Source organism: Stenella coeruleoalba (assembly GCF_951394435.1).
Source record: "Stenella coeruleoalba genome assembly, chromosome: 14".
Classification (NCBI taxonomy): domain Eukaryota; kingdom Metazoa; phylum Chordata; class Mammalia; order Artiodactyla; family Delphinidae; genus Stenella; species Stenella coeruleoalba.
The window spans coordinates 67,504,207-67,528,005 of record NC_137160.1 but is presented as its reverse complement, the minus strand read 5'-3'; the positions used below and the strand labels follow the sequence as shown (position 1 = coordinate 67,528,005).

General features: G+C 53.6%; 1 protein-coding gene across 1 annotated transcript; it reads left to right on the top strand.

Annotated features, from left to right (window-relative positions):
* Nucleotides 1-15,476: 15,476 nt before the first annotated feature.
* NEFH (neurofilament heavy chain) lies at nt 15,477-23,328 on the top strand. The gene is made up of 4 exons (XM_079942465.1): nt 15,477-16,407; nt 18,298-18,497; nt 19,475-19,599; nt 21,049-23,328. The coding sequence occupies exons 1-4, from the start codon at nt 15,540-15,542 to the stop codon at nt 22,787-22,789; spliced, it is 2,934 nt and encodes a 977-aa protein (XP_079798591.1). The 5' UTR covers nt 15,477-15,539; the 3' UTR covers nt 22,790-23,328.
* Nucleotides 23,329-23,799: the final 471 nt, after the last annotated feature.

Below are 23,799 nucleotides of genomic sequence, written 5' to 3'. Positions count from 1 at the left end.
CCCCCCCCACCCCCCCACATCTGGGAACCACCTTGGTCACAACATGCCCACTGCCAGCCCATCCCCCATCTCTGACACAGTTCACAGGGGCCTGGACTTGACCACCCCAGGCTGAGGGGGCTGCTCTGGGCCTCAGAGGGGAAGGAGACCCTTGTTTATTGTCACCTGCTAGTACCATGTCTGGCACAGGGATACACCTCCAATAACTCAGGTCTGACTCTCAGGGAGGTGAGGACCGGCCTGGAGGGAGGGGAGCCCTGCCCTAGACCATGGGGCTCTGAGGCTGGGCTTCTCCACCATCCCCATCACCCATCCTGTCCTTCCTCTCCCTTGTCTGCCTGGCCTGGCTACCGAGGTCCCTGTTCAGACACAGAGATTCAGTTCCAAGGTGAGAAATCCAGGGTTGGGGGAGGTGAGGGTAAATCAGAAGCAGGATGCAGTGAGGACACCTTCAAGATCATTCACACTGTACAAAAGGGGAACCTGAGGCCCAGAGAGAATCCGTAAGTCACGTCGTCAGGCTGCCCAGCCCACCTACGGCAGGGCTGGGATGGGACCTGCTCCTTCCTCCCAGTGCTCAGGGAAGCTCCGCAGGCTGGGGCCTGAAACAACCTGGCTGTCTGCAAATGGGAACCAGGAAAAAGGGGAAGGAGGGAGTGGTTTGCAGGCAGTTTGCTGGAGAGAGCCTTGGGGGAGCCCTATAACTGGCACTGCGGCTAAGGGTCCGGAGCAGGGAGTAGTGCCCAACAGAGGAAGCAGCCGCCACTCCCTGCCACCCCCCTCCCCCGACCTGTGCCTGCTGCTACCACAGCAGTGGGGATGCTGCAGAGGCTGCTGCGGCCCTGGCCGAGTCCCCAGCCTGGCCTGCAGCTCTGCAGAGGGAGGGACGTGGGAGGAGATGCTGAGTCGGGCTCTGCCACTCCAGCTCCAGCCGCAGTGAGAGCAGAATGCTCAGAAAGGCCCGCTGGGGGGTGGCCTGGTGACCTTACCCTGCAGCTGGGCGGAAGGAGAGGGCAGGAGTTGGGCTTTCATTCCCTGCCTGGTCAGGCCTGCAGGCCCCAGGGCGACATGGCTTTAGTGGCTGGGCCTGAAGAAAGGGGGCAGAAAGGGGGCCTGAGGCTGTGCAGAGGAGAAGCTTCTTCAGGCCTGGGGGCTGGGTCTGAAAGGGGGCATCCAGGCCCTGCCCTGAGGGAGTTGACTGATGGCCTGGGGCAGGGACAGGGGAGATGTAGCCCTGACACAATTCACTGTGTGACAAGATAGCTGAGGTGGGATGAAAAAAGGCACTTGATGGATGAGGATAATGACATTAATCATAGCAATCGTGACAATAATGATTCAGCGCAGGTGCTGGGCCAGTCACTGTGAGGCTCAGCACAGCCCTATGAGGGAGGCATTATTTTTCCCCCTTCTACAGGTGAGGTAACTGAGGCCTGCATAGCTGGCTTGCTCCATCCTCGCCCCAGAGACCCTTGTAGGCCTCTCCTCCTGGACTCTGAGCTCCGGGCAGGTGGGGCTCTGACTATTTTGGCCCCTGCTCTTTCCTCCACCCGGAGCCTTCAACCCAACCTGCACTCAAGTGCACAAGATAAGTGGATGCAGGAAGCCAGCCCCGTGGTGGGCAGAGAGAGGGCACACCCACCACCCTTCCCCACTTCTCCATGTAAGTGGAGACACGTCCAACCCTGCATTTGTGTCTGGCAAAACCCACGGTCTGATCTGAGCCTCATGGTGTCTCAAGAGGTGGCCAAGGCCTGGAAAATTACCCCCAATTCACTGATGAGAAAACTAAGGCTCAGGGAGGTTATGTGCCTTGCTTAGGGCCCCAGCCAGCAGTGGTGGGCCAGGCCCCTTCTCCTCCTCCTCCCAGAGCCTATCAGCCCTCTGTGAGGGAGGGCCGGCTTGCTGCCAGGAATAAACGATGCCAGTGGTAGCTAACGTTTAGGGAGCGCTTACAATGGGCCTGGTATGTAGCATCTCATCTAATTCTCCCAATAACATTTTGGGGTTTTGGTGACAGTTGATTAAGGTATAATTCACATAGCATACAATTCACCCACTTAAAGTGTATGAGTCGATGGTTTCTAGTATATTCAGAGTGTGCAACCATCACCACATGATAATCAATTTTAGACCATTTTCATCACCCCCAAAATAAACCCTGTACTCTAACTATCAGCCCTCAAGCCCCTCATACCTACAGCTCCAGGCAGCCACTAATCTACTTTCTTCCCTGTAGATATGCCTGTTCTGGATATTTCATATAAATGGAGTCATATAATATCCAGCAACCTTTTGAATGGGGTGTTATTATCGCTCCTGTTTCCCAGATGAAAGTGACTGAGGCTTGGACACGTGAAAACCTTACCAAGGGCCTCAATGAAGCAGTAATGGGAAGGATTGGAACCCAGGCCCACCTGACTCCAGAGGCCCTGCTCTTTGTCCTCAACTCCCCCAGTTAGGGAGCCTGGGAGCTCACTGAGTACCCCACTCATCCCCTCCCTTCTACCTGAATCCAGGGCCCCACCCCCAAATTCCTCCATCACACTCAGGGCTTCTGCCAGGGAAACCCCAAGCCCAGAAATCACACACAGTTCTCTCATGACCCTTGCTCTCAATCCTTCAGGCCTCAGCTATGCCACCCCCTCTGAGAAGCTTTCCCTGACTGCTCACTTTCTTGGCACTCCACTGCCCATGTGCCTTTGCCCACAGAAGACCGGGCAGCCTGGCTCCCTCTCTGTGGTTGGGAAATTGAGGCCCTGGGGAGGTGTCTAGGGTCACCCAGTGAGACAAGGCAGAGCGGGGAGCAGGGCCAGACTCCCGACTCCCACACCAATGCTCTTCCTCCTGGCTATTCCAAACAGGAAGCCCTCATCTCCTCCACCCTTATCCCATCCTGAAAGTGGTGTCATCAGGCCCACGGGCAAGAGGGGGAAACTGAGGCTCAGCAGAGTTAGTGATCTGCTCAAGGCCACAGGCACTGAGCCAGGACGCACCTGCTGACTCCCCAACCTCCCCCACCAGAGGAGCTGAGTCAGGAGCCGCAGCGTGTGGCTCCCATGGCTCCTGGACTTGCCCCTCTACCAACCCTCATAAAATCGGCTCCTTACTTGGTGATGAGGGGAGCTGGGATTCCCGTCTTCTTCGTGGCTGTATTCCCAGCGCAGTCCTGAGCCTGGAACAGGTTCAGGAATTGTTTGTTGAATGGATGATGGAAAAAGGGAAGGAAGGGAGGAGTGCGGGTGGGGCGGGAGAGGGTGGTGTGGGCCGTTAAACCGCCTGCTCAGAATCGCAGGATGCCTTTTACTAGAATCGCAGGGTCTTACACCAATTCTTCTGACTCCTGAATCTAGAACTCCTTACATCTGTGGGTCTATGCCTCTTGGGGAGTCACCCACACAATCCTGCGCCCAGTTTTGAGGGCTCCTGGCCCACTAGAGCTCACCCACAGGCCTCCAGGAGTCGAGTCTCTGTACTGCAGGTTGAGAACCTTGTACAGGCTACACAGCCCTGTCCTGGGGACACAACTGACATGAACACACTTCACCAGAGCCTGAAGCACAGCACACTGTCTCCACCTTAAGCCTGTGTGGAGCTGCAGCCCCTGGCACACAATGCAGCAGTTCTGACACCATTCCTCCACCTCCTCCCTCCTCACTCACATGGCCCACTGTCCCTCCCCAGGGGCTGCCACCAGCCAGGGACGTGATGGAATGCTTGTTAATGCTATTTAAGCCTCCATCAGGCCTGGCAGCCTACGCCCTCAGCTTCCGGGGCAGGGAAGCCTGCATCCCACATCTGGGTCCCCCGATAACTCAGCAGGACCCTGCCTCTCTTCCCTCCACCCTAACACCATCTTGGTTGTAAGGGGCAGAGGATCGGCAGGGTCCAAGGCTCAGGAACTCTCCCAGTGTCCAGAATGGTGCGGCAGACACAATTGGTAACAGTTGTGTTTGTTGAGGGTTTTCTAAGCCAGAAATGGTGTTAGGCTTTTTGCATATGTTTTTTCACCAAATCTCAAATGAAGCTGGTCCTGTTACACCCCGTTTTACAGATGCAGAAACCAAGCCACAGAAAGGAGAGTCACTTGTCTGAGGTATCCCAGAGGGAGTGCAGGCATTCAGTCTTGGGTTGGTCCAACCTCGAGGGTGGATTCTGAACCATTAGTTACTGTTGATTGTTCCCCTTCACCTGTGTAGGCATCTGTCCTTGGAAGCCCGGCACCAGGAATGTTCTGTGTGGGGTGGTAGATTCACATTCATTACCATTTCTCAGAGGATGCAGAGTCTGCTGAACCTCAGCTTGTCTCTTCAGTTGCAGTCATAAAATATTAAAGCCAGAAGATGCCCTGGTGACTGGGATTGTCTAGTCTCCACATTTTATGAAGCGGGAAGCTGAGGCCCAGAGATCCACACGACTTGGACAAGGTGTTCCCAAGTCACAGGTAATTAGGAACAAACCCAGGACTCCAGATGTCATGTCAATGCTCCCTAAAATCAAAGAATGTGAGCTCAGGAAACAACGTCCAGGGCCTTCCAGCCCAAGCCTCTCATTTTACAGAAGGGGAAACCGAGACTCAGAGAAGAGTGGGGTCTTCTAAGAGTGATATACAGGCAGGCAGGGTGTACCATCAATGGACCCAAAAGTCCCAGTTTTGTACTAGCAGTGACCAGACATATGAGATGACCTATCAGAGCCTCATCTGTGAAGTGGCAATAAAAAAACCTATAGTATAGGCTCACTGTCAGGAGTATAAATGATGCTGGACCTTAGGCCAGCACCCAACACATACTAAGTGCTCAATTCACGGTATATTTTATTAACACTGGTAGGCTCTTGTCATTTTCCTCCTCTGCCATCTGCCTTCCAGGTCAAACGTTTCTCGGTACAGTACAGTGGGTAAGACTGTGGACTACTGCTTCAGCCACTTGTTAGCTGGGTGACTTTGGACTGGTTACTACTTTGTGACTCTGGGCTTCAAACGTCTCATCAGTAAACTGGGGATGGCAAATACAGGACCTACCAGGCAGGGCTGTTGGGTGATGGAAATAATACACGTGACAGGTTTAATGCAAAGCGAGGTATATAGTAAGTGCTCAACATATTTGAGCTACCACAATTACTTATTACTTTCATGGCCATGTCGCATGTCTGTCACATCTCTGGCTGCAGGGCGCCTGCTCCACCTGGAAGGATCTGGTCCCCAATCTCCAGAACTCTCCAGTGTCAGGAGTGCTAACGCAGCAAGGGAAGGAGATCTCAGAGCTCTGTGCCTCCACGGGGATGCAGCTCTAATTTCTCAGTGCCTGCCTGGAGACGGGAATTCTGGAAATGCTGGACGAAATTCCGATTTTTGCAGTTGTGGAAGTGTCCTGGAAGAGACCCCCATTGTACAGGTGCAGAAACTGAGGTCTGGGGAGGGGAAGGTTGCTGCCCACAGATGCACAGACGCCCGGACACAGGCCCGTGGCATGACGCACCGGTGTCCTCGCTTGTGGCACCCCAGGGACGATGCCCTTCCCCAGGAGCCCCCGCCCCCGAAGAGCGCTGGTCGGGCCCCTCCCAGAGCCCTGCCCCCTGCGTTCGAGGCTGCTCGTCCCGCCCTTCCGGTGGCCTCTTCGCCTCTGTCCCGGCTTTATTTAAGACAAAGGGAGCGATGGCAACCAAGGCCGTCGCCACCTTTCTGCGGTCTCCAGGGATAATTTTTTTTAAAATAAATTTTATTTATTTATTTACTGGCTGCGTTGGGTCTTCGTTGCTGTGTGCGGGCTTTCTCTAGTTGTGGTGAGCGGGGGCTACTCTTCGTTGCGGTGCGCGGGGGCTACTCTTTGTTGCAGTGCGCGGGCTTCTCATTGTCGTGGCTTCTCTTGCTGCGGAGCACGGGCTCTAGGCGCGTAGGCTTCAGTAGTTGTGGCACGTGGGCTCAGTAGTTGTGGCGCACGGGCTTAGTTGCTCCGCGGCGCGTGGGATCTTTCCAGGCCAGGGCTCGCACCTGTGTCCCTTGCATTGGCAGGCAGATTCTTAACCATTGCGGCACCAGGGAAGCCAAGCCCTCCACGGATGCTTTTGACCCATGACTTCTGACCAAGGCTGCTTGGGAGTTAGGTCCGAGTTGTAGGGAGCACTCCCGGCTTCTCCGAGCCCGTGCTTCGGAGAAGTGCTCGACAGTCTTCGGAAGCCGGAGGGAGCGCTCGGGCATTTCCGGCGCCGAGGGGCGAGGATGATGGTGAACGCAGGCGTACCCGCCCCCGCCTGTAGAGTCTGTCAGGCCAGAGAGCCGGCCTACGTATTAGCAGGCACAGAAACAGGCTCTGTAACCCTGGAGCCTCCATTACTTCCTCTGGAAAATGGGCTGATGACAAGTCTTGTGAGGCTCCAATGGAACCCCGATAAGTTTTTGAGAGAAACTAGAAGACACATTGGTAAATATCCACGCTATTTAACTTGCCTCAGTTTGTTCATTGTAATTAAGGGTAATTGTACCTTCCTTTCCTGTGTAAATTGTGAGAATTGCAAACTGTGGGAAAGATACATGTAAGAGATCTGGCACCTTGTAAGCACCCAGTAAAAGGCAATGATTGTGATAATGGGCAAAGCACCCTCCTTGCCAAGACAGGAAAGAAAGTCCAGGTGTCTATTCCTGCTTCCAAGGACCTTCAGCCTCAGAACCAGAAGCAAGGTAGCTGTGAGCCGCAGTGAAAGCACTGGCTGGGAGTCAGACCTGCCACGGACCACTTGGCCTCAGTTTCCTCATCTGTACAACTGATGGCCTTTAAGGCCCTCTAGCCTGGCTTCCTTGAACTCTGGGTTGTGAAACGCAGTCCAAGATGGCTCTAATTATAGATGGATAAGGTGGAGGACAGTCTATAGGAAGTCACCGTGGACTGGCATTTATTCATTCAACAAACTTCACTGAGGTAATACTCTGGTACCAGGTCCTAGGGAAGCAACATTGAATAAGAGATGCCTGTCACCCTTGCCCAAAGTACAGTTAGGAGACAAATAGCCCTTTAGAATACAGTGTTAGGCTAGAATGAGGGAAAGGCAGGGGGCTATGGGAGCCCACACGTTGCGGGTAGGGAAGGCTCCCTGAAGGCAGAGTTAACATGGAATAGCTAAAGCATAAAAAGAAGTTATGTAAATGGGGGAAGTGAATTTGGGGTGGGGGAAAGGATGTCAGAGAAGAAGCTCTGGGTACAAGAGATTATGGCAGAATCAAGAATTTCATGGAGGGACTTCCCTGGTGGCACAGTGGTTAAGAATCCGCCTGCCAAGGCAGGGGACACGGGTTCCAGCCCTGCTCCAGGAAGATCCCACATGCCACGGAGCAACTAAGCCCGTGTGCCACAACTACTGAGCCTGTGCTCTAGAGCCCACGAGCCACAACTACTGAGCACGCGTGACACAACTACTGACGCCCCCGCGCCTAGAGCCCGTGCTCCGCAGCAAGAGAAGCCATGACAATGAGAAGTCCGCACACTGCAACCAAGAGTAGTCCCCGCTTGCCACAACTAGAGAAAGCCCGCACACAGCAATGAAGACCCAACGCAGCCAAATAAATAAATAAATAATAAATAAATAAAATAAAAAAAGTTTCATGGAGGTGGGCCTGGAAGGCAGGAGAGATTTGGGCAGAGAGGGATGTGGGCAGGGGAGGGCATACCAGCTCTCTCTGTCCTTTCCATCCAGCCCTGCCCCCTCCAAAGCCACCGCCAGGAAACATTCTTGTGTCCTTCTCTCTGTGCCTCAAGTGTTTATATCCCCACCATATGTTCACCCACTGCACACATCCTGAGTGCCCCAGTACAAGGACCACTCCCTGCACTCATGGACTCATGGTCTAGGAAGGATGTGAAGAAACAGGCACCAGGGACTCCAGCACATGCCATCACCTACGTCCCAGGACAGGCACCTAGGTGATGAATGGGGTTCAAGGCAGCAGGAAGGACATGGAGGAGGAGGAAGTCTCGGACTGAAGAGATGAGGCGGGGCAGCATTCCCAGGAGAGGTCCAGTTGTGAGCAAAGACAGGGAGGTGGGACCAGGTGGCCATGTTCTAGAGCCAAGTTTTGTGCTTGGCAAGTGATTTAACCTCTCCAGGCCTCAATTTTTCTCACCAAAACTTCTTAAGAGTGGATGTGACACCTAAATGAGATAAGGTATGTAAAAGACTTAACAGCAGGGCTCAATCAGTGAACTTGGAAGGTTGGTCAAGGCCAGATCAACACAGGCAGTACTGCTGTAGGGACACTGGTTCAGGATGTACATCCCCAGGCCCCTCCACCAGAGATTCTGACTCAGAGGTTATGGGCGGGCCGGGGGATTTGCTTTGGTGACCAGCATTGTGGCAGAATGTTTTAAATTTTTAAATAAAAAGCACATTTTCTCCACTAACTGCCCCTGAGAGAGCAAAGACCTCAAGGTCAGCTCTGTCTCCTCCTTCCTTCACCACTAACCTCCCCAGAAGCCAGAAGGCGGTTCAGATGCCCAGCAGAGTTTTTACCGGCGTGTGTGACCGAGTGCCCGGTCCAGGTCTGCTATGGGCTCCCGCAGTCTTCCGTCCACCCATCCGTGGCAGGCGCCTGGCTCAGGGCCGAGGAAGAGGTTTTAGAAACCTACCTGGCATGTCTCCTCGCTGCTGCCGTTTGCTACTTTTGGGTGGTGCCAGGCTGCTGCCAGGCCCTGTGTGTCCTCATGCAGACTGACTTCAAAGGGATGGGCCAGGATGTGGCTGCCCCTCAGCAAAGCAAGCTTCACGTCCCCAGAGCCCTGGCTGTGCCCATTTGTAGGGGCCTCTTTTAAGGCCCAGTAATGCCTCATCTACCTGCCAACACCAACCATCAGAAATGAACTTTTATCCAACTGATAGTTCTCCCCCTAAGCCTCAACACCCCAATTTAAACTCATTGGCATAGAATCTTTCTCAAATGTCCTATGGACAGCCTTCTCCTCCAGAATAAAGAGATGAAGCAACACAGAAATGTTTTTTTCTGAGAGCTGTTGTGGATCCCAGGAAGTGCAGGTGGCCCTGCTGTGAGCCACAGCCCCACCACCACCTTGCTCAGTGACCTTGGCAGGTCACTTTCTCTGACTTAGACGTCCTACTCTGTATTGGGGGATGACCCTGCGGACCTAGGGCAGTTGTTGCAGACACCACATACATAGGGGGCCAGCACACAGCAGGCAAGTGCTCAGCACACAGAGGTTGCCAAAATTGTTTTCTTGATGACTCAAGATCTACACTGTGAACATTAATCATGGTTCCATGACTGCTGTCTAGTTATCTGTCTCCTCAGGGTAGGCCATCCAGAAAGCTGCCAGCTGTCATTTCAACTTCCTGACCATACTGCCTTGGGGGCCTCCTTCCCCAAGACAATGCCAGTTCTCAACCCCCCTTGCTTCCATCAAGAGGCTGGAAGGAACTCCCAGAGCAAAGCTCCAGCCAGTGTGATGGGACCAGGAAAGTGCTGGGTCCAGTTCTAAAGCAGTGGTCCTGTGGGAACCTAGCTGGGCCTTCCTATGAATGTGAGAGGTGATAGCACAGTCTTGTAGTTGAGCATACTTGCTGTCGAGCCCATCAGACCTGGGTTTGAATCCCACCTTCACCACTTACTAGCTGTGACCTGGGGCAAGTTTCCCAACCTCTCCGAACCTCCATTTCCCAAACCATGAAGTGGGGATAGTAACCGTCTCTATTTCATAGGGTTGCTGGAATGAGAGAGGCCAGGTGTAAAAGAGGCCAGGTGTAAAAGCAGAGGTACCTCACAACTATACTCCAATAAAAATTAAGTTAAAAAAAAAAAAGAGGGCTTCCCTGGTGGCACGGTGGTTGAGAGTCCGCCTGCCGATGCAGGGGACACCAGTTCGTGCCCCGGTCCGGGAAGATCCCACATGCCACGGAGCGGCTGGGCCTGTGAGCCATGGTCGCTGAGCCTGCGCGTCCGGAGCCTGTGCTCTGCAACGGGAGAGGCCACAACAGTGAGAGGCCCGCGTACTGCAAAAAAAAAAAAAAAGAAAAGAAAAAGAAAAAGAAAAAAGAAATAAACAAAACCAAAAAAAAAGAAAAACTTGCATAATGAAATTATGATGAGATGGACATTTTTGCACGTATGTAAAATTTCAGTTGATGTGTCATACTCAACTGAAATAATGATGAACATGTTTTGAAATAATGATGAATGAACATGACTGGTTCAAAGCTTTAAAGAAAATATTTGATGATCCCTGCAAAAATGTCAAACCATGCAATAATGCTTTTTTTATGAAATCATGTTAGTTAAAGCACAACTATTTGATTTCCATTACTGAAGCAAATAAAATGCATCCAAAAAAAAAAAAGCAGAGGTACCTCTTCCCCTCCTTAGCTGAGAGCCTTGAGTCCTATTATTGCTTAGCCTCTTGCACTAGATAACAAGAATAAAACAGCCCTAGAGCGTGTGTAACTCCGAATGCCTCATCCAGTTGCTAGAACTTTTTCCTTAGGGAAAACGAATGAACCGTCTCACCCTCAGACTCGGGAACCACAGCCGGAGAATCATTCATCCATAATTGCTCGCAAAGGGAACCAGGGCGGGAGAGATGGGGCGGATCTGTAAATCCACCCACCAGCTCCTGACCTTTGTGGCAGAATTCAGCCTCCCACACGGTGTCATCCCAGGGCGGCAGACAGATGGGTGGGCAGGCAGACCTGCTGCAGGCTTTCATCAGCTTTGGGCCAGTCCCCTTGTGGTTACAACTATGGGCGGATACTAGGAGGGGGAGGCTTATGCAAAACTGCACGTAGTTCAGTTTTTGCTGTCTGTTTCATAAAGGGAGTAGGGGGAGGGAGGCTGCCTCCCCTTTACTATAAATCAAGGCCTGCAAAAATAGGACAACTCTAAGGAGCGGGAGGAGGAAGAGGGGAGGAGGAAAGGGATAAGGAGGACAGAGAAACTGGGGGTGGGGGAGAGATGGAAGAACGTGATAGAAGAAGGAACAGAGAGAAGGGAAGGAGAGAGAGTATGTGAGGCATGATGAGCACCAAAGAGAGATAAGGAGAAAGAGAAATGCTTGGCACTTCACAAATACATAAAAGTAATTGAGGAACTCAAAAAGGAAAAGGTATTACTGAGGTGAGTTTGCAAGCAATGCAGTGGGCAGGGCTTGAGCCCCAGCAAAGGTGACCGCGCGCAGCTCAGGCTGGCTGGGGGGCTCCAAGCCTGCGGCAGCCATGCTCCAAGGGCTGAGCCGGCCTGGAGCTGTCCAGATGCCTGGTGCTGAAATGACCAGGTGCTCACCAGCTTCTCAGGCAGGACTGCTCAGGTATTCGACTACTTGTTAAACACCTACTGTTTGCCAGCCATTGTTCCAAGGGCTGAGGAAAGCTGTACTGAATAAGACAGGCAAAAGTCTCTGTCCTTATGAAGCTTAAATTGTATGGGAGGAGACAAGATAGTAGAATTTTCCATGTTAGAAAAGGTCAAGTTCTATGGAAAGGAGGAAGAGAATGAGTTTAGCAAATGCACCCCCAAACAGTGGTCACAGAGAGGTGACACAGTGGTGCAGGATGCCCAGGGGGGAGTGAGCCCCCACGTAAAGGATGTGCTGACATTTGGTCACAGGTCACAGAGGCTCTCAGCTGGGCGATCTGTCAGGGGCCAGACCCCAATTCCAGCCAGCTGCCTGTTCTCTCTCTGGGGGCCTCTCATTCCTCCAACCTCAGGCCATCTGGGCCCCGACTGTGCCTGAGAAATGGATTTCCACCCACAGTGTACAGCACCAGCTTAAACTTGGATGATTTGAGACCCTGTCACTGGGTCAACTCGGGCAACTCACTATCTTACTCTGGCCTTCATTTACTCATCTATAATAGGGACAGCGATCCTTGCCTAGTGATCCTTGCCAAGTTTGAGGAGGTACCAAGGAGAAAGTGGTGGCCGAGTTCTCTCTGCTGTACACATGGGGGGATTCCCCCTCACTAGGGTCTCATTCTTCAGAGTCCCCACTGCTCACCACAGGGTCTAATCCTGTAGACACTGAATGAATGAAGTAAGTGGCAGCAATGCTTGGCTGATATTCACCGAGGGCTGTACTGCTTTACCCTTCACACTGCAGCCCTGTTCCTGAAGAACACTAACCTTGGGGGTACGCAGGAGCCCAGATGGCAGCCCAGGGGGAACAGGGGCTGAAGCCCATGTCTGAGTGGGTTCTGCAGTGAGGGCCGATGTGGGCGACACTTGGGGACAAGAAGGGCCTGTGGTCTAATAAGTTTGGGGAAGTCGGCACCTCTGGGAGATTCCCAATGCTCATCACCACGTCCAGGCTCCAAGGGTTGCCCCAAGAGCCCTGTTTAACTCCTTTAACTGTGAAATTCTTCTTTTCCTCTCCTTTTTGGGGAACACTTATCACCATCCTCAAGAAGTTGCCCTGGGAAATGCTGCACTGGGATTTGGGAAGGACTTGAGAACCCTTGTCCCAGGGAGGCAATTTTAGAGGTTTATGGGGTTCTGAACCTCCGTGTTTTGTGTGTGCCTATCACATAGCAGGCACTCAGTAAACATGTGAAGAATGGATGAATGAATGAATGAATGAATATGTTGTTCTACTCACTTTCAAATGGTAAGAATTGAGGGCAGGAAGATGAAAGTGATTTGAGACTCAAGGACTCAGGGCAGGATCATTTTTAGTCCCCTCTAGACCACAAGTTTGGCTGGAGAACTGATGGAATTTATTCATCCATCCATTCATTCACCCAATGACAACTCGGAGTGGTAAGTGTGATGTGGTGGATTAGCACTGGGGACCATGGAGGGGATAACTGACTACATGTAGGGGTAAAATGGATGGCTTCCTGGAGGTGAGCCTGAAGGGCCCTTTGGGGGGCACTGACCCCAGGACTCCCACCCTCATGTCATTTTCCCCAGCCACATGAATCATGCTTGGGACTTCTTGCTTAGAATCTCATGTTTGTGGCCCCCCAGGCTTGGCAGAATCCATCTTGGCCCCTCCCCTCTTTTACCCAGCCTCTGCTGCCACTCTCCCTTGCTGTCAGCTGCTTGTCAGCCTCCCCACACCCAGAGGATGCATCTGCATTATGCAGATGACTGAAAAGACCCAAAGGAACTGGGCTCTAATGGCAAGATTCCAAGCAGAATGACAAGTAATGGGGAGCCATGTGAGAGCATGGGAGTCCTCTTGAGCCCCCCAAATGCCATTCTCAGAAGCCTCAGACCAGACACTCACCTCCATCCTCCACCAACTGCAAAGGTGCCCTTCTGCCCCCTGCAAACTGGAGCATGGCTGGATCTTTAAACAGGGGAAAAATGCTTCATCATGTTCTGCTTCTCCAAGCAAAACCAGAAACTCCCTTCCCCCTCCCTCCTCCTCCCCAGCGCACTCTCCTCCCTGTAAAACGTGGTTAAAGGGACAGCGCCATCACTTCCCCATCTCTGAGGGTCTGCTTAGAACCAGGGGTCTGGGAGTGAGGTGGAGGGCAAAGAGAAAAGAACTGGCATAGGTCTTTCCTGGGGTATTTTTCTGTCCCCATCCTGGGGATCCTACCGAATGAAAACCATGTTAAACTGGAAATGTAGTGGGGTTTGGGTTAACTGCCTGAGGGAGGCTCAGGTCTGGGAGGGGAGTCTACACTGACTCCCCAGGAGGTCTCAAGGTTCCCTCCTGGCATCTGGCATCTAGGGGTGTCCCTTCAGCTCCCAATGGAGAGGCAAGACAGCCCAGGTGTGTATGTGGGAGAACGTCACAGAAAACAGGGGACCGGATCCCTAGCAGAAGGTCAAGGGGCTGGGTGTCTGGCTGCCGGTGTTTCTCCACGGGATCATTCACCCATCCCTCCTCAGCTCCCTATCTGCATAACACAGGGATCAGGCAAGGGGGAGATAGCATTCCTCCGTCCCATCCCTCAAGGGAAAGGCAGAGGCTAATTAACCCCTTCCTCCCCAACAATGAGCAGTAGGCCCTGTCCCTGGTGCTGAAGCACCAGCCGCAGCGCCGCCCCCACCCCCAAGGCACTTGACAGGAGCCAAACCCAAGAAAAAGCCAAATAACCACCAGCTGTTGCAGGGCCCTCCAAATACCAGGGTCCTCTTTTCTACGTGAATTAGGGTTTATGGGGGTGAGGGACTCTGGTACCCTGAAAGCATCCCATCACTTCTCTGGGGGGGAGAAGGGAAATCTATCATGGCACCCACTTGTCTGTTGTGGGTGTTGGGGAGAGACTACAAGTTGAAGCTGAGGAGATGGGGAGGGGAGAGGAACAAAGATGGACTTCCTAGTTGTGGGAAAGTGGCTGCTATATCCACGGGCAGTAGGAGGTTCTCCTCCCCCAATTCTGCCAGAGATCCCCCAAGTCAGAAGCTGCTGGGGGAGCAGGGGGTCTCAAGTTGCAGCCTGACCCAGGGCAAGGTCCTTTCTCTGTAAAGATGGGAAAACCGAGTGGGGGGGATGGGGGACAACTTGTCCAAGGTCATTTGCCAGCAACTGTGGAGCTGACCTCAGTGTGCAGACCCTGGCCTGAGTGACTCCTAGCCCTCCTGTCACTTTCCCAACTCCCCACAGGCATCAACTCTCCCAGCTTCATGCCAAGTTCCCCGCAGCACGCCCACTCTTGGTTCTCTGACCCTCACACACCCTGCCTTTACAGGGGACCCTCTGCCACTTCACTGAGGGCCCTCCTTGCTGGGGCCGGTTGTAGGGTCTCCTGCCTCCTATCCTGCGGAGACCACTGTGTCCCCCAATCCAGGCTTCCCTTCTCCATCCTCTGCAGTGTCTCCCACACGCCCAATTCAGGGCAGCCTTGTCGCCCTCCCCAACTCCAGGTCCTCCCCCTCTATTCCGGAGCCGGCTGCAAAGTTCCTTGAGCCCTCTCCTGGTGGCCCCTCTAGCTACTAGGGGAACAGTGTACCTCCACTCAGGGGTTTTCTACCTCTACCCTCTGTAGTGCCCACTATGCTTCCATTCAGGATTACTTTTCTCCCTCCCCTATTCCGGGCCGGCTGCAGACACTCTGCATCCCCTATCCTGAAGGTCTAACTATGAGGAAAAACCTGTGCTCCCTCTCATTCGGGGGTCCTCTCATCCTACCGAGTTTTCTATCGCTCCATCCCGAAGGCATCCTGCCCCTATTCCCATCAGGTCTCCTTGCCCTCCCCCCATTTCAGGCTCCTTCTTTAATTCCGAACATAGTAGCAGGGTCTCCCGACACGCACCAGGGGGCTCCCCTTCGGTCCACTCCGGGAGTCCTCTACCGCCTGACTGCTTCGGGGGTGCTTCTCTGACGCTGCGTCGTCGATTCCCCTCCACTCCTTGGTTTCCCTGCCCCGCCCCTCTCACTGCGGCGGAGCCAGCCGGCCCCGGGCCGCTGGGGGAGGAGGCGGAGAGGGCGGGGCCCTCCTCCCCTGCTCACCCCCCCAGCAACTGCTGAGGGGCTGGACCCCGCCGGGCTGCTATAAAAGGGCCGGCCGGCCGGGTGCTACCGCAGTGCCGCCCGCCCCGTCCCGGCCTCGGGTTCCCACTCCGCCGGCAGCCGCACCTGCTCCGGCCAAGATGAGCTTCAGCGGCGCTGAGGCGCTGCTGGGCGCCTTCGCGCCGCTCCACGGAGGCGGCAGTCTGCACTACGGGCTGACTCGCAAGGGCGGCGCGCGCTCTGCAGCCGGCTCCTCCAGCGGCTTCCACTCATGGGCGCGGACGTCCGTGAGCTCCGTGTCGGCCTCGCCGAGCCGCTTCCGCGGCGCGGGAGCCGCCTCCAGCACCGACTCGCTAGACACGCTGAGCAACGGACCGGAGGGCTGCGTGGTGGCGGCGGCGGCGGCGCGCAGCGAGAAGGAACAGCTGCAGGCGCTGAATGACCGCTTCGCGGGCTACATCGACAAGGTGCGGCAGCTCGAGGCACATAACCGCAGCCTGGAGGGAGAGGCGGCGGCGCTGCGGCAGCAGCAGGCGGGCCGCGCCGCCATGGGCGAGCTATACGAGCGCGAGGTGCGCGAGATGCGCGGCGCTGTGCTGCGCTTGGGCGCGGCCCGCGGCCAGCTGCGCCTGGAGCAAGAGCACCTGCTGGAGGACATCGCGCACGTGCGCCAGCGCCTAGACGACGAGGCCCGGCAGCGCGAGGAGGCTGAGGCGGCGGCGCGCGCACTTGCGCGCTTTGCGCAGGAGGCCGAAGCGGCGCGCGTCGAGCTGCAGAAGAAAGCTCAGGCCCTGCAGGAAGAGTGCGGCTACCTGCGGCGTCACCACCAGCAGGAGGTGGGCGAGTTGCTCGGCCAGATCCAGGGCAGCAGCGCCGCGCAGACTCAGGCGCAGGCCGAGGCGCGCGACGCCCTCAAGTGCGACGTGACGTCGGCACTGCGCGAGATCCGCGCGCAGCTGGAAGGCCACGCAGTGCAGAGCACGCTACAGTCCGAGGAGTGGTTCCGAGGTTCGCAGGCGAGCGGGGACGGGGGGATGGGGCGCCCTCTGTTGGTCGGTCAGTGAGGGGAAGGGTGGCGTGACAGGGTGCTGGTGGACTCTGCATAGAGGTGGCTGGACTGGATGGTGCGCTGCTCAGCTTCCTCCTGCAGAGTGAATGCCCCTTAGTTAAAAAACAGTTTTACTCTGGGTCTCTTGTGGAACACCCCCCTTCCCCGCAACTCTAGGTTCTCCTTTGGCCTTCTCCAGGGTCCTTATATCTGTCCTTCAACTCTGGGTCCTCTCTGCTCCTTCTCCCGAGTTTTGGTAACCCCACTATGAGGCCCCTTTTCATCAGGTTCCCTCTACTGCTCCAGAGCGGTGCCGGCTTCTAGTCGCTGGGGCGCTCTTTGCCCTTCAAAGTAACATGGCTTCCCTGTCCAATGCTGCCCGCCCCCTTTCTTGCACACTGCAGGGAACCCTATTCAGACACCTATCGGGCTCCTGCCCACTACAGTTGGGGAGGGTGGGTCATTCTCACATTCTTTCTCCCCAGGGGGACCACCATTACAACCAATTGGTGCCTGAAGCTGAAGTGGCTTGTGGGCCCTTTAATGTCCTTGCTCCCCTTCAGAAAAGCCGGGAGCCTCCCAAACCCATCTCCCTCCCCCAACTCCGTGCCACCCCGAGTCAGCTAGGTTGCAGCTGCAGCAGCTCTGAAGCTGTGCGCAGCACCTGCAGGGTGACTTTGACCAACACTTGCCCTCTCTGGTTTTCATTTCTTTTGGGGTTGAAAGGGGGGTCGACTAACTGGGCTTCTTACCCTGGGGAGCTCCATGAGCCTTCCTGAAACTGTCTGTAAAACTTCTGCATTGTTCTTGGGAGAGGGTACGAGGCTTCAGTGATTTTCAGACAGGTCTGTGATCCACAGTGCGTAAGAATCCTCACCCACTTGGATGGTTTCTAAGTCTTTGCCAGTACTAGCAGAGAAAAACCAGAAAAGCTGGGATTTTGATGCATTGCTTTTCCAGTTCCTTCCTCTCCTCTGCAGTGGCAGAACCATCCCCTCCCCCATCTCTGCAGCAAGGCTCCTCCCAAAGCAAACCTCTCTGCTCTCTTGGGCGTTGCCCTTCATCCATCTCAGGACTTCTGGACCACCCAGCTGGCATCCCTTCTTCCTCCCCCACTCCCAAGACTCAGGTCCTGAATGTCATTATCTCAGGATTCAGGATGTCCACATTCAGGAGGTTCAGACTAGCCTCCAGACCCCCACTGGTCCCTGAAAAGTCTTCTGGGAACCTGCAGCCCATTGCTCACAGGGGCCAGGGTGTGGCTGCCATTGGCACAGGGGCTCCTGTGCTAGAGAATGCACAACAAGGGGGAGGAAGGGACAGAGGAGCTGGCACGCAGGCCCCAGGCTCTGCAGTGACCTTGGTCTCTGCAAAGCAGAAACCTGCAAGGAAGGGGCTATGGCTACATGGTGGCTCACGGCGCCCTCATGCCTCTAAAGGTCACAGACTCATTAACTTGTTCAACCACAAGCTCAGAGTTAAGCCCCATGGGTCAGGTTTCACATATGACCCTCAGCACTGCCAGCCTTTGCTGGGGAGCTGAACCAGGAGGACCAGAAATGTGGGCTTCTTTTGCCCTGCAGAGTTTCCAGATCCTGAGTTTGGGGAGACAGTGTGATCTTTAGAGCCAGATAGACACTAGATCTGAATCCCAGCTCTGCTGCTCAAACTGGCCTACCGGCCATGGGCAGTGGTCATTTGCCTATCACAAAGGATACGGTGAGTTAAACATCCAAGATGGCACCGGCACTCAGAAGGTCCTCAACCCATGTGTGTCACCTTCCAGATCTGGGCAGTAGAATCCAAATCCAGTTGTGTCTAACCCTGTGCCCTACTCCCTTCTCTCCCAGTGAGACTGGACCGACTGTCAGAGGCAGCCAAGGTGAACACAGACGCCATGCGCTTGGCACAGGAGGAGATAACTGAGTACCGGCGGCAGCTGCAGGCCAGGACCACAGAGCTGGAGGCGCTCAAAAGCACCAAGGACTCACTGGAGAGGCAGCGCTCTGAGCTGGAGGACCGTCATCAGGCTGACATCGCATCCTACCAGGTGGGCAGGGGTGGGGCAGAGAGCCAGATTGTCTCACCTGGTTGGGTGACCCTGGACAAGTCATTGCCCCTCTCTGAGTGGGGTCATCGTAGTTAAGACCATGGGCCTTGGAGTCAGACATACCAGGGGTACCAGTATGTCTTTCTAGCCGTGTGACCCCAGGAAAGTGTCTGCCTCTCTGACTCTGAATTCCCTCAATGCAATGGGGGAAAAAAAAGCCTCCTTTGCAGAGCTATGAAGCTTAAAGAGAGAGACGAACTTTTCACGTGAGGAGTGAGTGTGCTCAGCAGGGTCTTGGTCATAGTGGGCATTCAGTAAACAATAACCAGTGTCTATGAGTGAGGGTAGCCTGGGGAAGGCCTTGGCAGATACCTCCCGTTAAAGACAACCGCCAAAAGAAAATATCGCTTTTAAAGAGCTTATTATGCAAGTAATATATGGTGATTGTAGAAAAAGGAGGCAATAAAAATCAGCCATACTGATTCACTCCAAGCAGTGGCTAAGTGGCCTTGGGGTCAGGGGAGAAGCTTCAGCTCGTATTGAGTGTGCTTCTGTGTATTGTCTCGGTTAACAGATGCCTCCCAAGCCTGTACTGTGTGGCAGGCACTTTGGAGCACTGGGGAAACGATAGGGAGCCAAAGCAGACAAGGCCGTGTTCCCACTGAGCCCTTTCTAAGCTTAAGATCTGTAAAAATTCACCCATCATCCCACTGACCTGTGATGACCATTGTTGGTGTCTGGTGTGTTTCGTTCCAGACCACTCCCCAGGCTGAGGTTATACACACAGCAGGAGTTTTGTGCCAGGTGGCTTTCACGTCCATGAATGAGATCCGTAGCTTTCACCGGGTGGGGGTTGGCCCCAGCACGCCTGGCTGAACAGGACTACGTTGGGTTTGCGTAGCCCGCCCCAGCTCCTCCAGTGCTGAGGGCCAGAATGCTGACTGGCGCGTGACATGTATGTGACTTCTCCTCCCCAGGAAGCCATCCAGCAGCTGGATGCTGAGCTCAGGAACACCAAGTGGGAGATGGCAGCCCAGCTCCGAGAGTACCAGGACCTGCTCAATGTCAAGATGGCTCTGGATATTGAGATTGCTGCTTACAGGTGAGGGGCCAGGGGGCCTTTGGGTGGTGCTTCTTAGAAGGAGAAGCCTTGGATTTTAAGCCCCACAGTGAGGTAGCCTGCCAGTCTTAGAGACAAAAAAAAATTTTTTCTTTTCGTATTGCGGTGAAATGTATATAACAGAAAATTTACCATTTAACCATTTTTAAGTATACAGTTCAGGGGCATTAAAAATATTTACATTATTGTGCAATCATCACCATCATCTATGTCCAGACCGTTTTTCATCTTCCCAAACTGAAATTCAGTGCTCATTAAACAGTAACTCTCCACTCCCTTCCCTTCCCTCCCCCCAGCCCTGGCAACCACCATTTTACCTTTTGAGAGACAAATATATTGAGAGTGACTTAGTTTCATTCTGACAGTGATTCAGAGGGTTAAAGCTCCTCACCCTCTTCCCAAATCCAGCCAGCTAGAGGTTGGCTTGGAGGGAAAGGAGGTACTTCAGTTGTCAAGGGCCTTCACAACTCTACCTCTTAGAGATTCCTAGCTCTCTGAGCAGTTGTTTCCTGGAGAAATAAAATAGGGGTGATAATAACAGTACCCACGTCCTGGGATTGTTGGGAGGAGGTGCTAATCCTGTTCCTGAGCTAATCCAGGTAACACAGGTACCACTGGGCGGCCACAGAGAAAGCCCTCAGTAAAAAGTAGCCATGAGAAAGCCAAGAGACCTCCCAGCTTAGCAGTTTCCTGCTAAGGAACAGGGCTGACCCCGTGATCCCTGGGTGATTTGCATGCCGTTAAATTTGCAAAGCACTGGTCTGTATGGGTAACCCCTACACTTACTCTGAGGTAGGTATTGCCAGGTTTTTTTAATTTATTATTTCACTGAAACAACCCTCTGAGGTTAGGACTCTTAATGACCCTGTTTTTACCAATGAGGAGACTGAGGATGAAAGAGTTTGAGTGGCTTAGCTAAAGTCACACATCTAGTGAGTAGGAAAGAGTGGAAACTGCCCCCACCATGTTCCTAAAACCCAAAGGATGAGACTATAAGGTAACAGGAGACCCTTGAAATTCAAATGGGAACATTCTAAGACCTCTTAAACCCAGGTTTATACATGTGGAATTCCTTGCTCATATTCCCACCTTTCTCTTGAATAACATTTTAGTTGAGGCACAATAAGTATAAATGTTGTTAATATAGGTGTTTTCTCTTGAGGTCCATTTTTCAGGAGAAAAAGTTTTATAAGTTGCAACCTTAGCTGCATTAAACAAGAGCAGTGCCATTAGGGTGTGGATTCTGGGTGGTCCCTGGGATGATCTGCTAAGTGACCTTCTCCAGCCTCAAAGTGCCCACCATTCACACCCCTTCCTCCACCAAAGTGCATATCACTGGATGCGGTGGACCTTCAGAGTAGCTCAGGAAGCCCCCTAACTTATTGATCGGCTCTGAGTTAATAGTAATGTGTTCCATTATCCATTCTGCAGAAAACTCCTGGAGGGTGAAGAGTGTCGGATTGGCTTTGGCCCGAGTCCTTTCTCCCTTCTAGAAGGACTCCCCAAAATCCCTGCCATATCCACTCATATAAAAGTCAAAAGCGAAGAGAAGATCAAGGTGGTAGAAAAGTCAGAGAAGGAAACTGTGATTGTGCAGGAACAGACAGAGGAGGTCCAGCTGACTGAGGAAGTGACTGAAGAAGAAGAGAAAGAGGCCAAAGAGGAGGAGGAAGGGGGAGAAGAAGCAGCAAAATCTCCCCCAGCAGAAGAGGCCGCATCTCCAGAGAAAGAGGAGGCCAAGTCCCCAGTGAAGGAAGAAGGCAAGTCCCCAGAAAAGGCTGAGTCCCCTGTGAAAGAAGAAGCAAAATCGCCAGCTGAGGCCAAGTCTCCTGAGAAGGCCAAGTCCCCAGAAGGAGTGAAGTCTCCAGAGAAGGCCAAGTCCCCAGAGAAGGAAGAGGCCAAATCCCCAGAGAAGGCCAAATCCCCTGTGAAGGAAGAGGCCAAATCCCCAGAGAAGGCCAAGTCCCCAGAGAAGGAAGAGGCCAAATCCCCAGAGAAGGCCAAGTCCCCAGAGAAGGAAGAGGCCAAATCCCCAGAGAAGGCCAAGTCCCCAGAGAAGGAAGAGGCCAAATCCCCAGAGAAGGCCAAGTCCCCAGAGAAGGAAGAGGCCAAATCCCCAGAGAAGGCCAAGTCCCCTGTGAAGGAAGAGGCCAAATCCCCAGAGAAGGCCAAGTCCCCTGTGAAGGAAGAGGCCAAATCCCCAGAGAAGGCCAAGTCCCCAGAGAAGGAAGAGGCCAAATCCCCGGAGAAGGCCAAGTCCCCAGTGAAGGAAGAGGCCAAGTCCCCAGAGAAGGCCAAGTCCCCAGTGGAGGTGAAGTCCCCAGAGAAGGCCAAGTCCCCAGAGAAGGAAGAGGCCAAATCCCCAGAGAAGGCCAAATCCCCAGTGAAGGAAGAGGCCAAATCCCCAGAGAAGGCCAAGTCTCCCGTGAAGGAAGAAGCAAAGTCCCCGGAGAAGGCCAAAAGCCCTGTCAAGGAGGAGGCCAAATCCCCAGAGAAGGTCAAGTCTCCTGTGAAGGAGGTCCCAAAGAAGGAGGAGGCAAAGTCCCCCATGAAGGAGGAAGAGAAAGCCCAGGAGGTGAAAGCCAAAGAGCCCCCAAAGAAGACAGAGGAAGAGAAAGCTCCAGCCACACTGAAAACCGAGGAGAAGAAGGACAGCAAGAAAGATGAGGTGCCCAAGAAGGAGGCTCCAAAGCCCGAGGTCCAGGAGAAGAAGGACCCTGCTGTGGAAAAGCCCAAAGAACCCAAAGCTGAAGCCAAGAAGGAAGAGGCTGAAGATAAGAAAAAAGCAATCACCCCAGAGAAGGAGGCTGCTGCCAAGGGGAAGGAAGAAGCCAAACCCAAAGAGAAGACTGAGGTGGCCAAGAAGGAACCAGATGATGCCAAGGCCAAAGAACCCAGCAAAGCAGCAGAGAAAGAGCCGGAAAAGCCAAAGAAGGAAGAGACGCCAGCGGCACCTGAGAAAAAAGACGCCAAGGAGGGGAAGGCCACAGAGGCCAAGAAGCCTGAGGAGAAACCCAAAGCAGAGGCCCAAGCCAAGGAGCCCATCAAGGAGGCCTCCACACCAGGCAAAGCCAAGGCAGAAAAGGCTGAGAAATCCTCTAGCACAGACCAGAAAGACAGCAGGCCTCCAGAGAAGGCCACAGAAGACAAGGCCACCAAGGGAGAGAAGTAAGGCAGGGAGAGAGGAACATCCAGAGCAGCCAAAGAAACTCAGGAGGGTCTGGGAGCTCAAGGGTCGGTGTAACCAATTTTCATTTTTTCTCCCTTTTCTTTAAGAAGAAACTTTGCTTAGACTATGGGCCCTCCTTCACCAAACAGGAATTTCTTTTAGCAATGTGTTAGCAAGAGAGGGTCCTTCCAAACCCCGGCCCCACGCCCCAAACCCTCCCTAGGCGATGGACAATTATGTTATGATAGCTTATGTAGCCGAATGTGATATATGCAGAATGCCACATGTAAACACTTGACTATAAAAACTGCCCCCTCCTCTCCAAATAAGTGCATTTATTTCCTGTATGTGCAACTGACAGATGACCGCAATAATGAATGAGCAGTTAGAAACACATTATGCTTGAGATGTCTTAACCTATTCCTGAATGCCTTCTGTTTTCCAAAGGAGTGGTCGAGCCCTTGCCCAAAGCTCTCTGTCCTGGAAGAGCCGGAGCAGGTGGGGCTGGGCGCTGGCCACTGAACCATGCCAGGGCGCACTTTTCCACTGGAGTCCACTTTCAATTGCTTCTGTGCAATAAAACCAAGTGCTTATAAAATGAAAATGCTGCTGTTGTTATTTATTCTTTTCCCGTGGGCAGGCTGGGGGATGGGCGAGGGAGGTCTTGATCTCACTCTTAAGAATGCACAGGACTGAATGGGAATCAGAGGTCTTGTGCGGGTCTGGGACCAGTTACAAGGCCTCTCTTGGGCTATTTCCCGGGCACAGACCATGTGCCAGGCAATGTGCTCGGTGCTTTATCTTTAAAATCTTGCAGACAGGTGGCCTGGTGTGTGGTTTCTCAGTGAGGTCCGTGGACCACCTACATGAGCATCATCTGGGAGCCTTATGAATAGGCACACTCCTTGATTCCACCCTACACCACCGAATCAGAATCCGAGGGGTAGGCCTGGGACAGTGAATGCTTCACCAGGTCCCACTTGATTCTAATGCACGCTGAAGCCTGGGAACAG